Source organism: Musca autumnalis, unplaced genomic scaffold (assembly GCF_047663935.1).
Source record: "Musca autumnalis isolate F117 unplaced genomic scaffold, ASM4766393v1 scaffold_5, whole genome shotgun sequence".
Classification (NCBI taxonomy): Eukaryota; Metazoa; Arthropoda; class Insecta; order Diptera; family Muscidae; genus Musca; species Musca autumnalis.
The window spans coordinates 51103139-51117529 of NW_027412088.1; the positions used below are offsets into that span (position 1 = coordinate 51103139).

Below are 14391 nucleotides of genomic sequence, written 5' to 3' on the forward strand. Positions count from 1 at the left end.
GCAATCTTTATAAGACATCAAGAGGAGGTCTTCTGAAGTCTATAGAAGAACCCAAGGGGCCTACTGTTGTCTATAGAAGATTCAAGAGGCATTCTCATGTTCATAGAAGGATCCTAGAGGTCTTCTGTAGTCTATAGAAGAGGTCTGTTGTCCATAAAAGACCACAAGAAGTTTTTTGTTGCCTTAAAAAGTCCTCAAAATGTCTTCTTTTGTCTGTAGAAGACCTCAAGGCGATGTATTTTGGCTACAGAAGACCTGCAAAGTTCTTCTGTTTCCTCTTATGTAGTCTATTAAAGACCTTAAGAGGTCCTCTGAAGACCATGGAAGACCTCAAAAGGCCTTCATTTGTCTGTAGAAGACCGTAAAAGGTCTTCTGTTGTCTTGATAAGGCCTCAAGAGGTCTTCCGTAGTCTTTAGAAGACCTCAATTGATCTTCTGTCGTCTTTTTTTCTGCGGAGGACCTCCTCTGTTGTGTTTAGAATATTTCCAGAACCTTATGTTGACTACAAAATACCCCAAGAGGTCCCCTGTTGTCTGTAGAAGATGTCAAGGGGTCTTCTGTAGTCTATAAAAGAACCCAGTGACCTTCTGTTGTCTTTAAAATATCCAAGAGGTATTCTCATGTCCATAGAATGATCCTTGGGACTTTTGTAATTCATAGAAGAGTCCAAAAGGTCTTCTGTGGTCTACTGAAGACGCAAGAAGTATTATGCTGTCTGTAGAAGATCTCAATAGGTCTTCTGTTGTCCATAGAAGCCTCAAGATGTTTTTTGTTGTCTTAGAGGTCCTGTAGAGGTCTTCCGTTGCCTATTATGTAGTCTATTGAAGACCTTAAGAGGTCCTCTGAAGACCATGGAAGACCTCAAAAGGAATTCATTTGACTGTAGAAGACCTCAAAAGCTCCTCTGTTGTCTTGATAAGGCCTCAAGAGGTCTTCCGTAGTCTTTAGAAGACCCCAATTGGTCTTCTGTCGTCTTTCTTTTCTGCGGAGGACCTCCTCTGTTGTATTTAGAATATTTCCAGGGGCCTCATGTTGACACAGAATACCCCAAGAGATTCGCTGTTGTCTGTAGAAGACTTCAAAAAGTCTTCTGTAATCTTCAGAAGACCTCAAGAGGTCTTCAGTAGTCTATAGTAAAACCCAGTGGTCTTCTGTTGTCTTTAGAAGATTCTAGAGTTATTCTCTTGTCCATAGAATGATCCTAGGGACTGTTGTAATTCAAAGAAGAGTCCAAGAGACTTTCTGTTGTCTACTGAAGACGCAAGAAGTATTCTGCTGTCTGTAGAAGATCTCAATAGGTCTTCTGTTGTCCATAGAAGCCTAAAGATGTTTTTTGTTGTCCTAAGAAGACCTCAAAATGTCTTATTTTGTCTGTAAAAGTCCTCAAGGCCACTACTTCTGTTGTCCAGAAGACCTGAAGAGGTCTTCATTGTGTCTAGAGACCCTAAGAGTTCTTCTCTTATCTCTAGAAAACCTTAAGGGGTCTTATGTTGTCTATAGAAGTTCTCAAAACATCCTCCGTTGTCTATAGAAGACCTAAAAAGGTCTTATTTTGTCTGTAGAAGACCTCCAGACGACTTATTTTGTCTAAAGAACACGTGTAGAGGTCTTCTCTTGCATATAGAAGACCCCGAAAGGTATTATATAGTCAAATGAATACATTAAAAGGTCCTCTGAAGTCCATGGAAGACACCGAGAGGTCTTCTTTTGTCTTTAGAAGACCTTAAGGCGAGTTCTGTTATCCACAGAAATACTGAAGAGGAGATCTGTTTTGTATAGAAGGCCCCAAGAGGTCTTCCGGTTTCTTTAGAAGACCTCATGAGGTCTTCCGTCGTCTTTAGGAGACCTCAAGATGTCTTCCGCTGTCTTTAGAAGACCTCAAAAGGTTTTCCGTTGTCCTTAGAAGACCTCAATAGGTCTTCTGTTGTCCATAGAAGACCTCGTGAAGTTTTCTGTTGTCCATAGAAGACCTCGAGAAGTTTTCTGTTGTCTACAGAAGACCCCTGGACGACATCTGTTGTCTACAGAAGACCTGAAGAGGTCTTATGTTGTGTGTAGAAGAACCCAAGAGGTCTTCTGTGGTGTAGAGAAGACCCCAAGAGGTCTTCTGTGGTGTATAGAAGACCCCAAGAGGTCTTCTGTTGTCTCTAGAAAACCCTAAGAGACTTTCTGTTGTCTATAGAGGACCTCAGGAGGTTCTCCGTTGTCTATAGAAAACGTGAAAAGGTCTTATTTTGTTAGTAGAAGATCTCAAGACGTCTTCTTTTGTCTACAGAAGACGTTTAGAGGTCTTATGTTGTGTATAGATGACACCAAGAGATCTTCTGTGGTGTATAGAATACCCCAAGAGGTCTTCTGTTTCTCTAGAAACCCTTAAAACGTTTTCTACTGCCTATAGAAGACCCCAAAAGGTATTATGTTGACTATTGAAGACCTTACGAGAACCTCTGAAGTCAATTGAAGACACCAAAAGGTCTTCTTTTGTCTCCAGAAATCCTCAAGTGGTCTTCCGGTGTCTTTAGAAGACCTCAAGAGGTCTTCTGTTGTCTTTAGAAAACCTCAAGTGTCTTCTTTGTTTGTAAAAGGCCTTAGGCCAACTTCTGTTGTCTACAGAAAAACTGAAGAGGTGATCTGTTGTGTATAGAAGACCCCAATATGCATTCTGTTGTCTCTAGAAAACCTCTGTTGTCCATTGAAGGCACTAAGAGGTCATCTGTTGTCTGTAGACGATCTCAGCAATATAATTAGTTTTGTGGTAATTCCACACTTCCTGACATAATGACCCGAAAACTCTCACGATGATCAACTAAAATAGCTGATGGTCCGGCCCATCTATCGCGGCTGAGGAGCGTCAGCTGCCACGACAAACTACAGTAGTTTTGGCTCAACTACGCTCAGTCGCCTAAATTCTTTTTGGGCGGAAATCGACCGCGCCGTGCAAGACATCTGCCCAGTATGCGGCATGGGCCCGCACGACACAAAACACCTTTTCAACTGCCCAGACAAACCTACTCATCTAACTCCAGCGGATCTGTGGTTACATCCCATCGAAGCAGCCACTTTCCTGGTACTGGAGATAGACCAAGAGCCAGATTGAACAGAAGCATGAACATACAAACATAATAATAAACACTGTTACAACAACAACAACATGGTCCGGGAAAACTATCTAAAGGTGTAACTAACATTTATCCAAACTTTTCACATTGTAATATGTAAATGTAAATCGAGTTCCAAAGTTCTCTGTATTGGAAACTTTTTCGAGTATCTCAACCAAAAAAGTTTAAAATGTTCGCTAAAGTGCAGTTTGAGGGTTGTTTGAGCATCGTTTTACAATTTTCAGAAATGGTAGTCTTTGCTTAGAAGGTAGTCTTCGCGTTCCCAATGTACGTCGATGTATGTAGTCAACACCTGGGTGTGAGTTTTTGGAATTATATTTTTAAATATCCTTTTGTACTTGAGAGAATACCCCCGACTTAAGCAATCATCTCTGATCTTATAATCTTCAACAAAACCAATTACAATAAATATTCTTATTACAGATTTACTCCGAACTTGAGGCCATTGTTGACAAATTGGCAACAGAATCACAACGCGGTTCAAATACTCTGAGAAAAATTACATGTAAGTACAAACATTAATCAATACTATGCCGTTATGGTACTTATTTTTAAATTCCATTTCTAACAATTCTAGCCAATGCCATCAAAGCTTCCAGTCCTGTACAATCACCAGTCAAACAAATGAACGATGCCAATCTTAGCAACAGCATTCAATATCAAAATACCAATGGTTCTACCAATCGTAAGTATTACCAGAAAAAACAACAAATTTGAAAACAAAATACTAGAGGAAAAAAAGAACAAATCCCCTTGTCCAAATTTAGTTGCCAATTTAATTTATGAAAAATTTGTTGTTTGTTATTTTTTAATTTGTTTTTGAGTTTGTTTTTTTATACATTATTTTTTTAATACGTTTGTTATTCGTTGTTTTGGTATAAAAACAAAAATTAACCCAAGTTGTTTTGGTTGAAATAAAAAAAACTTTTAGTTTAAATTTTGAAATTCATTATTTTTAAGGAGAACAGTTGTTTCTCCTCACCACATATTCCTTTTCATTTTTAATTTAATTTAACAGAAAAATTTGATTTTGTTTTATTTCTTTGCTTTATTTCATGTTTTCTTATTATTTCTTTCTCTCTTTTAAAAAAATAATTTTTGAAAATAAAAAAAAAAATTGCCAAAAAAAAAACAAATAGTAAAAAACTAAACACTAAATCATTGCTAAAATCATAACTGCGATATGCATAGCTTTCAAATTCATATATCGTTCTTTCAAATACAATATACTATATAATTTATAATTTACTGCTACATATATATTCTTATAAAAATATATGAAAAATATATAAATGCATTCATGCTAGCTTACAAGCAAATTACATACTTGCAAAACTTGTGTATTATGAATGACTATTTTATTTGTATATACAATTTTATTTTTTTGCTTTGTTTAATTTAAAGCATTAATTTTTATAAATTGATTTCTAAATTTCGAAAACTATTATTCAAAAAACTTATCTCTAGAAGAAAATTTAAAATATATAAAACCTTTACGACATTCAATACAAAATTCAGGGATTGATTCGTCATTATAATCTTTAATAACACTGTACAACAAAATCGAACTTTTTTTTAAAATTACAAGAAAACCCGCACAGATTATGAAAGAGGACCGAAAAAAATAAGACACGTGTATCGGCGTTTTGAATGTTTACGCCGGGAGGTAACCTAAATAGGCGTGGCAAGTTCCGCCCATTTCTACAGGTTTTGAAATATTCGACATCAGATTCCTTGGAATCCTTACATTTTAGGTATAAAGTGTCTTTGGCAATATTACTGACAACAATGCGGGGTATCTTTTTATGAAACAAATTAACCCTCATGCGAGTCACTAAAGGGGTCTTTTTGGTCCCTTTTTTCAAAAACGTTTAAAAGCTCCTTTAAAATGTGATCGTATCAGATCAAAATATTCTACAAAATTATTTGTCATAAAATTTTACTAAAGGTCCCCGAATACACCAAAACTCTAAATCGTACCTAAACGCCAGGAATCTGTCAAAAGTAAAATCACGGTTAATGTTGTACTTTATCTGAGTTTATTAAGTTTTGTCCCACAAAACTTCATTCTAGATAGAAGACGCCAAAGACAAAAATAATCTCCATCAAATTTCAATATAAGTCGCCGAATAAATGAAATATGTATTTGCAATATATATCAAGAAAATAGAAACATCAAGTTTGCCAACAAAACACCCAACTATTTTTTGAATAAATTTGTTTTGTTCTTTTTTCGAGTTGATGCATGAAAGTAACATGAAATTTAATTCCAGACGAAAGGTGTTAAAAGAGGAAATATTCTACACAAAATTTAATTGTAAGTCCCAGAACAAACTAGATATCTAAGTAAAATACTTTGTTAAAAAATAACGTTGCAAAATTAGATATTATAGGTAGAAATTATTTGTTAAACTTTTACACTCTCAATTAAAATTTATTCCATACTGAGTCAAAATCTCCTAAAATGCCTCACTTTTTGGGGGTCAAAAACAGTTTGGATCGAGCACACATAATCTTCTGAAAGAATTTATTATAAAAAAAAAACATCAATAAAATGTGTTATGTGACCGCAGATAACGAACATTCGAATAAAAACGGTAGAATATGGTCCTAAATCATATATAAAAAGCGAAAGCTTCTGGAGATGTTAAATATTATAGCTACAAATTTCTTTTGCTCAGAGACTCATAATGAAATTTGATTTGGAACATTTCTTCTTTTGACACAACCTCCAAAAAGTGAGGCATTTTAGGAGATTTTGACTCAGTATGGAATAAATTTTAATTGAGAGTGTAAAAGTTTTACAAATAATTTCTACCTATAATCTCTAATTGTGTAACGTAATTTTCTTAACAAAGTATTTTACTTAGATATCTAGTTTGTTCTAGGACTTACAATGAAATTTTGTGTAGAATATTTCTTCTTTTAACACCTTTTGTCTAGAACAAAATTTCTTGTTACTTTCATGCATCAACTCGAAAAAAGAACAAAACAAATTTATTAAAAAAAAAATATTTGGGTGTTTTGTTGGCAAACTTGATGTTTATATTTTCTTGATATATATTGAAAATACATATTTTATTTATTCAGCGACTTACATTGAAATTTGATGGAGATTATTTTTGTCTTTGACGTCTTCTATCTAGAATGAAGTTTTGTGGGACAAAACTTAATAAACTCAGATAAAGTACAACATTAACCCTAAAACGTGATTTTACTTTTGGCAGATTCCTGGTGTTTAGGTCCGATTTATAGTTTTGGTGTATTCGGGGACCTATAGTAAAATTTTATGACAAATAATTTTGTAGAATATTTTGATCTGATTCGATCACATTTCAAAAGAGTTTTTAACGTTTTTGGAAAAAGGGGCCAAAAAGACCCCTTTGGTGACTCGCATGAGGGTTAATTTTTTTCATAAAAAGATACCCCGCATTGTTGTCAGTAATAGTGCCAAAGACACTTTATACCTAAAATGCAAGGATTCCAAGGAATCTGATGTCGAATATTTCAAAACCTGTAGAAATGTGCGAAACTTGACACGCCTGTTTAGGTTACTTCCCGACGTAAACTTTCAAAACGCCGATACAGGTGTCTTCTTTTTTTCGGTCCTCTTTCATAATCTGGCCGAATTATCTTGTAATTATTTTTTGTGTTGTACAGTGTTATTTTGAATAATGCTGAGGGTATAAACATTTTGTATACACTCAGCATTTATGCTAACGATGATATATACACTTTCATATGGATAAAATGTGCTTCATTGACCTACTGGTTTTAGACCCCAAGTATGTTTTTGCTAAATCCCCACGGTGCTCTTTAAACAATTTTGAATGGAAGGTGCTTACACCTCGGAAGTTTTTGCGGATTCTCAAACTACAATGTTTATAGATGAGAAAAATCAAAAAACAAAAAAAAAAATCGCCGGAGCGCTGTATCGCCATGTCATGACTGCAAATTCCCAACTTAAACTTATATATCTAAAAAATGTTACAACTTAGGATAAGTTACTAAAGCCAGTCTTGTAGAGAATTTTCACAGCTTTAGGATTTTCTCAGGTCCCATATCGATAAGACTTACCGTATTCAAGCAAAAAATATTCTCTTTTTCACAATTTCCTAGGAACCCTCAAATTTATATTCCTTTAATTAGTAAAAATGTTTACTCTAGATCTTTTTTGGTCAGGGTAGCTCGATGTTGGAATACACTGCCTGTTGAACTACGGATTTTCTCTCATAGTAATAATGCTTTTCGCTTGAAAATTTTGAGACATTTCCTAGGTAATAATTAACTTTTCTGTCACTTACTGGGTACATTTTGTTGTTTATGAAATTTTGTATATTGATTTATGGCTGGGGAGCCAACTAACATAAAAACTAAACATTAACTTTTGTGTATTTATTGATTGATTTTATTATTTGTACCTTTAACTCAGGTTATTTTGTATTAAGATACATACATTGAATTGGCCTTTTTTGGCTTTTGTATCATATATGAATTTGAAAATAAATAAATAAAAAAAAATCGCGAAACCCTAACAAAAAACCCTAAAAATGTAAACTGAGCTTCTTTATCTCACAAATGGTACAGGCCGGGAACATATGATAAAGGTCAATCCTCTAGAGAATTTTCACAGCTACAACATGTTCTTTAGCTCCATTTCGATTGGACTTGCGGTTTCCCACCAAAATCGTGAAAACCTAATAAACACCTAAAAATGTGAATTTTGACCGCGATTTATTTAAAAATCTCTACAGCGATTTTTTCTTGTTTTTGGATTTTTCTCATCTATGAACACTGCTGTTTCAGAATTCACAAAAACTTTCCCTGTGTAAGCGGTTTTCATCAAAATTTAGTAAATGCGCACCCTTCATGATATTGTTTTATAAGGAAGCGATACAGTCAGTGCATTGTCCCAATTTGAACTTCTATATCTCAAAAATGGTAAAGACTACTAAAATACCATAAAGGTCGATGTTGTAGAGAATTTTCATAGCTACAACATTTTCTTTAGTCCTATTTTGATAGGACTTGCGGTTTCTTAACAAAATCGTGAAAACCTAAACAACTACTAAAAATGTCAACTTAAATCGCGATTTATTTAAAAAGCGCTCCGGCGATTTTTTTTTTTTTTTTGTTTTTTTGATTTTTCTCATCTATGAACATTGTAGTTTCAGAATCCGCAAAAACTTCCAAGGTGTAAGCACCTTCCATTTAAAATTGTTTCAAGAGCACCGTGTCCCTTTGAGAAAATTCGGAGTCGATTTATCCCTGTGCGTATGTCTGGCTGGAGCGCACGATAACACTCGAACGGCTTAAACGATTTGGTCCAAAATTTGTATTTCATAATATTTTTTCCAAACTTAGTTTAAGTCCGAAGATGGGTCATGTCGGTCCGCTCTCTTGGGTACCTCCCCCACAATAGTTGAAATTTTTGCGCACGATAACTCTCAAAGGGACTAACCGATTTGGCCCATATTTTGCACATCATAATATTTCTACCAGACATAGATCAAGTTCGAATATTGACTAGAACGGTCCACTCCTTCGGGTAACTCCCACACAAGATTTGGGAAAATTGCAGTTTAAGGACCTCCTCTCGAATTATTTTGATTTTTGTTGTAACAGCTTGCATTCGGTACAAGTTTTTTCGGGAGCAAGTCCATAATATCTGAGAAAATGACTCGAAAGCTGTAAAAACCCGCTAAGGCACCATGTGTAGTGGATGCAGCGCACGATAACTCTCCAATGGATAAACCAATTCGATCAAAAATTTGGCAGTCGTAATATTTTACGCAAACTTAAATCAAGTTCTAAGATGGGCCATATAGGTCCACTCCTTTGGGTACCTCCCACAGTTCAAAACTTTTCGCTAAAATGGTGCGCACGATAACTCTCGAAGCAGTAACCAATTTGGTCCGCACTTTGGACATCGTAATATTTCTACGAGACATAGATCAGGTTAGCATATGAACTATATATGTCAACTCCTTCGGATACCTCCCACACAAAATTTCGGAAAAGTGCAGTTTAAGACCACCTCTCGAATCCCTTTGATTTTTCTTGCAACAGGTTGCAATCAGGGCCCCTATTACAATGGAACAAGTTTTTTTCAGTGGCAAGTCCATACTTCTTGAAAAAATGACCCGAAAACTGTAAAAAAACCCTACGGCCAGGATGTGTAGTGGCTGGTGCGCACGACAACTCCCGAAACGAATACTTTGCATATCGTAATATATCTTCTAACATTAGACGAAATTCGAAGATGGTGCTTATAGGCGCACTCCTTTCGGTACCTCCTCCACAAAAGTTGGAAAATATTCACAATATGCGCAATATCTCATAAACGGACCAACCGATTTGTTCCAAACATTGCATCTCGAATTATTTTGTCCAAACTTAGTTTATATTCAAAAGTGAACCCTATCGATCCATTACTTACTTACACCCACACAAATGATCAATATTTTTGTTTAAGTGCGGTTTAGGGACTGTGTGAGAATCTTTTGGACATTTTTTCGAAGGTACTCCTAGTCAGAGATCATCAATGAGTTACTTGTCCCCGTAAGCCAATTGTGCACGCACAAGTTTTTTGGGCCTTTTGCTTTTTTAATGCGTGTGTTTTCTTGCACTCTGTATTTTTTCCACCACCACCAAAAATACTTGCGACGCATCAAGACCGTTGCTTGTGCGTAATAAGTAAAACAAGTATTCATCATATTTTGCACTGTTACAAAACTCGCAATCGCAGATAGTTTGCCAAGTAACTTATCAAGTGGAAGCACACACACAACATTACAAAAAATAAACATTTCTAATTTTATTTTTTGTTGTTTCGTTTGCGTGTAATTTTCTTTATTTGCTTGGAATGTTATGCGTGCTTTCGAATGCTCTTCTAACCTTTGAAAATCAGTGTTAGAAAATTATTTTTGCTCTCACTCTCTCGGAGAACATAAGACAAACGGTTGAATTACAAGGGTTGAAAACAACACTTGATGTGCGATGAGCAAGAAAGTAAAACAGAAAATGTAAATGCGTATTTAAAACTACTTGGCAAAGCATACGCAAGTGTCAAAAAGTATCCATTTTTAAATAACTTATTTTTTGAGTGGCTAGCCACACTCGTACATATTTTGAGAATGGCAAGCAACACTTGCATTTATTTTTTAGAGTAGCAAGCCGCACATACGCTTGTTTTTTTGCATGTGGCTTATGAGTGTCAAAATCAGCTACTTACGCAGTTCTCTGCTCCTAGTAGCCCTGTTTAGAGCGATATGATGTTTCTCGCGGGCAAGTCCTGATATAATGGTCCTATAATTATCTAACGTTTCAAATTTGGCCGGAGGGTTGTCGCACCCTCAACAGCGTGGAGTGATTGACAGTATCAAAAGCTTTTGATAAGTCAAGCGCCACCATCACTGTTCTATCAGACGGCTTGCTCTAGTTGAGTCCTCGACTAATATCTGTGGAGATGGCGTGTAGCGCTGTTGTCGTGGCGGGCTGCTTACTAGAGTTGTGCCAAAGGAACTATATGAAACTATATAGTTCACTTGGCAGTTCCAATGGCCCACATTTTTCTTTGAACAATACTTAATATCACACGTTATATTTCACGATGTTACTCATACGTTTTGGCACTAGTACAAGGAACTAGATTACCCAACTCTACTGCTTACGGAAACCATACTGATGATCGGCAACTGGATAGCTTTTTCTAACGCTGGCGAGGACTAAAGCCACAAGGGTATTTGCTACTGGCGACAAAATCGAAATCGGTCTGTGCGATTCACCTTTGCTGGTATCCTTGCCTGGCTTAGGTAGCGGAATCAACCTACCCCGCCTTCGGGAACGATGTGGGTGGATAGGGACAGGTTGAGAACTTTAGTGAGGTACTTGACTCCCGGCACATCCAGCTGTTTGTTTCAGCATTAGAGTTGTACAATCTAGTTCATTTGAAAGATCTAGTTCAATAGCTCAGCTCTTTTAACTGAACTAGTTCAGTAATCTAGTTCATAGTTCACTATCCAGTTCAATCATTCGGATCAGAATCGTTCACGAGCTCTTAATCGTTCTCTTGATGAAAACACATACATACATACATCAAATAGGAACAAACATTAGAATAGTATAATTAAACTACAAAAATATTACATTTAGATATTGTTATTCCATTCATAAAGATTAAGTTTAGAAAAAAACATCCTTCGAAAAAATGTAATTACAATTTCATTTAAGTGGCTGGCAAAAAACCTTACGTTGTGTGTTTGTAGAAATTAACACTGTAAGTATGTTTCTTTTTTTTTCCTTTTTTCTATCCAAAACAAGACACATTGAATAGGTAATGGATTCGATATATTGGGATACGATGTGTTTAAAATGCTCTTAAAATTTATTTTTATTACAATGGGGGATGACACTTCACATTGATCCAAAACATAAACAAAACTTATTACATTACGAAGGCGTCACTTAGCACAGAGGACGGCGTCACTTTATGGCATGCTGAACTAGATTGTGAATCGTTCGTTCTTTGTGGATCTTTCGGTCGGCGCTCAGTGAGCTATTGAACTATAATGAACTATATCGACTGATCTAGTTCATACGCTCTTTTCAATGAATCGTTCAATTGAACTAGTTCGTTCATGAACTATACAACTCTATTCAGCATTACCATAGAGATGTAGGAACAAGGTCCACAAGTCCCTAGCCGACAGTACGTGGGGTACAGATAAAGAAACATTGTTGACCACACATAACGCGATAGGTCGATTTGTGGTAAGCTATGCGGCGCTAGTATGGTCCGCGAATACAAGTACAAGTGCAACACGATAGAAAATATTCAAACTTGTCAGAATGCTGCCCTGAGAACGTCTACAAGGTGCCTCCAGATGTCTTTAGTTGTTGTTGTAGCAGCATGAAACCAACGTAGGAGCATAGGTTTAATGCTGGGTTGGCAGCCGCTGGCCGAAACACTATGGTTTCGGGTCAATCCGGTACGAAAGAACCCGCTGCCATGGGACCATCTACATGAGGAGACAAAGATTCTTCCGGTATAGCAACACAATGGCATGCTTTCGCTCAGACATGTTAAGGGGGATCTTCATGATATATATAGATCTATCACATCTTGTGAATAAATCTCGTAAGGATCACGTAGTTTTATGTGTTACGGGGTGTTTGAACCTGGGGCAGCTAACTATCAAGTTTTTTTGTAGGCCAGCCTCCGTTCCACTTTTGACTATAGAACCAAAAAAGGTTGGCTATTCGTTTTCCAAGCGACAGTCAGGGTCACATCGGTCACTCTTTCCTTTTAGGAGCTCGTAAAATATATATTTAGTCTGCTCTTCTTTTTCATCGACCGGAACATAGACGCGGTAAGGATGATGTTGGAGAATTCAGCTTATATCCGAATTGTTTCAAACTCCGGGATGAATTTGGAGACGAGTTATTTTAGCCCTCGTTTACTCGTTTAGTAAAGCGAAAGACAAATACTCCATCGATTTGGGATAAATAGGCACTACGAAATTTACTTCGCGGTTTTAATATGGGTATATGTTGCTGAATTATCCGTGACTCTCTACTGAGAATTAAAATATTCTGTAGACGCGTTTGTGTGCAACACTCAGGTATGCTTCCACGAAGGGTGAAAGTTTAGCTAACATTTATTTCCAGATCTTTATCATACATTCTGTATCAGTCTGGATATTAAAGAGACAAATTCTCTGATCAAGTATTTAAGGAGATTATCAATGTTAGGAGAGTTTATTCAACAAAGACTTCGCCGATTCGGGGTTCAAAGGCCTGTCCCCGTTTCACTTTTGACTATAGAGCGACAGTCACATCAGTCACATGTTCGTTTTAGGAGCTCGTAAAATATATGTATATTTAGTCGGCTCCACATTTTTATCGGTCGAGACATAGAAGCGGTAACAATGCTCTTGGAGAACTTAACTTTTATCCGAATTGTTGCTTGTCCGGGATAAATTTGGAGGCAAGTTAGTTTAGGCTTCGGCTACTGCAAACAAAAAATTCGAGTCTCGTTTAGTAAAGCGAAACACAAATACTCCATCGATTTGGGGTAAATAGGCACTACGAAATTTACCTCGATGTTCTAATATGGCGCTGAATTATCCCTGACTCTACTGAGAATTAAAATATCCTATAGCACTCAAACATGCTTCCCCGACAGGTGGATTTAGCTAAAATTTATTTCCAGATCTTCATCATAAATTATGTATCAGGGCCTAATAAACTTCATCTATTTGGTGAAAAGTCTGGATATTATAGAGACAAATTCGCTGATCAAGTATTTACGGAGGTTATCAATGTTAGGAGAGTTTATTCATCAAAGACTTCGGCGATTCAGGGTTCAAAGGCAGGCTCTACGATGTTTAATCGAGACTCACTCTCCCTTCAGATACTCTAAATTATCCATAACTATTTAATTCTCTACTCAGAATTCAATCCAATTGCGGACACGCTGATAGCACTCAGACATGGTTACCCGAATCTTTCCAGATCTTTAGCACAAACCATTTTCACATGTATTTTGAAGATTTCATTTGATTATATTTGAAATTCGTAAAATTTCACTTGTATGTTGATAATTGCAATTGAATTTCGAATTATTTCACTTTTAATTTGAGAATTCCAATTGAAATTCGATTTTTTTTTTCATTTTTAATTTAAATTTTTCATTTGTTGTTCGAATTTTTCCATTTGTAATTTGAATTTTTCCATTTGTAATTTGAATTTTTACATTTGTAATTTGATTTTTTAATTTGAAATTCGAAACAGAAAACTTTTTTGTTGCATTGCTTTTATAATTGGTTTTTTTCGAATTACAAATAAAATGTTTGAAATTACAAATGGAATAATTCGAATTTCAAATGTAAGGGCTCTGCGTGTTAGTACAAAAATACAAAAACAAAATACATGTATTTCAATTTGAAATATAGATTTGATTTTAGCTATAGATTTGGCCCTAATAATTCGATTTTCAAATGAAAAAAATCAAATTTTAAATGGAAAAATTCGAATTACAAATGGAAAAATTTAAATTACAAATGAAAAAATTCATATTATAAATGAAATTATTCGAACTTCAATTGAGATTCTCAAATTACAAATGAAATAATTCGAAATTCAATTGAAATTTTAGAAATTACAAGTGAAATATTTCGAATTATAACTGAAATTCCTCGAATTACATGTGAAAATGGTGTATATCAAGGCACATTTATATAAGGTAGATGCATTAATTACAACAACTAA

The 14391-nt window shown here is 35.6% G+C and overlaps 1 protein-coding gene across 31 annotated transcripts in view; it reads left to right on the forward strand.

Annotated features, from left to right (window-relative positions):
• Positions 1-14391, forward strand: part of Amph (amphiphysin) — a 181963-nt gene that overhangs the window by 147428 nt on the left and 20144 nt on the right. For all 31 annotated transcript variants that reach the window (XM_073955299.1, XM_073955312.1, XM_073955308.1 and 28 more), the window contains 2 exons: positions 3544-3625; positions 3698-3805. In XM_073955299.1, the coding sequence (XP_073811400.1) occupies positions 3544-3625; positions 3698-3805 (190 nt within the window). The remainder of the gene's footprint in view (positions 1-3543; positions 3626-3697; positions 3806-14391) is intronic.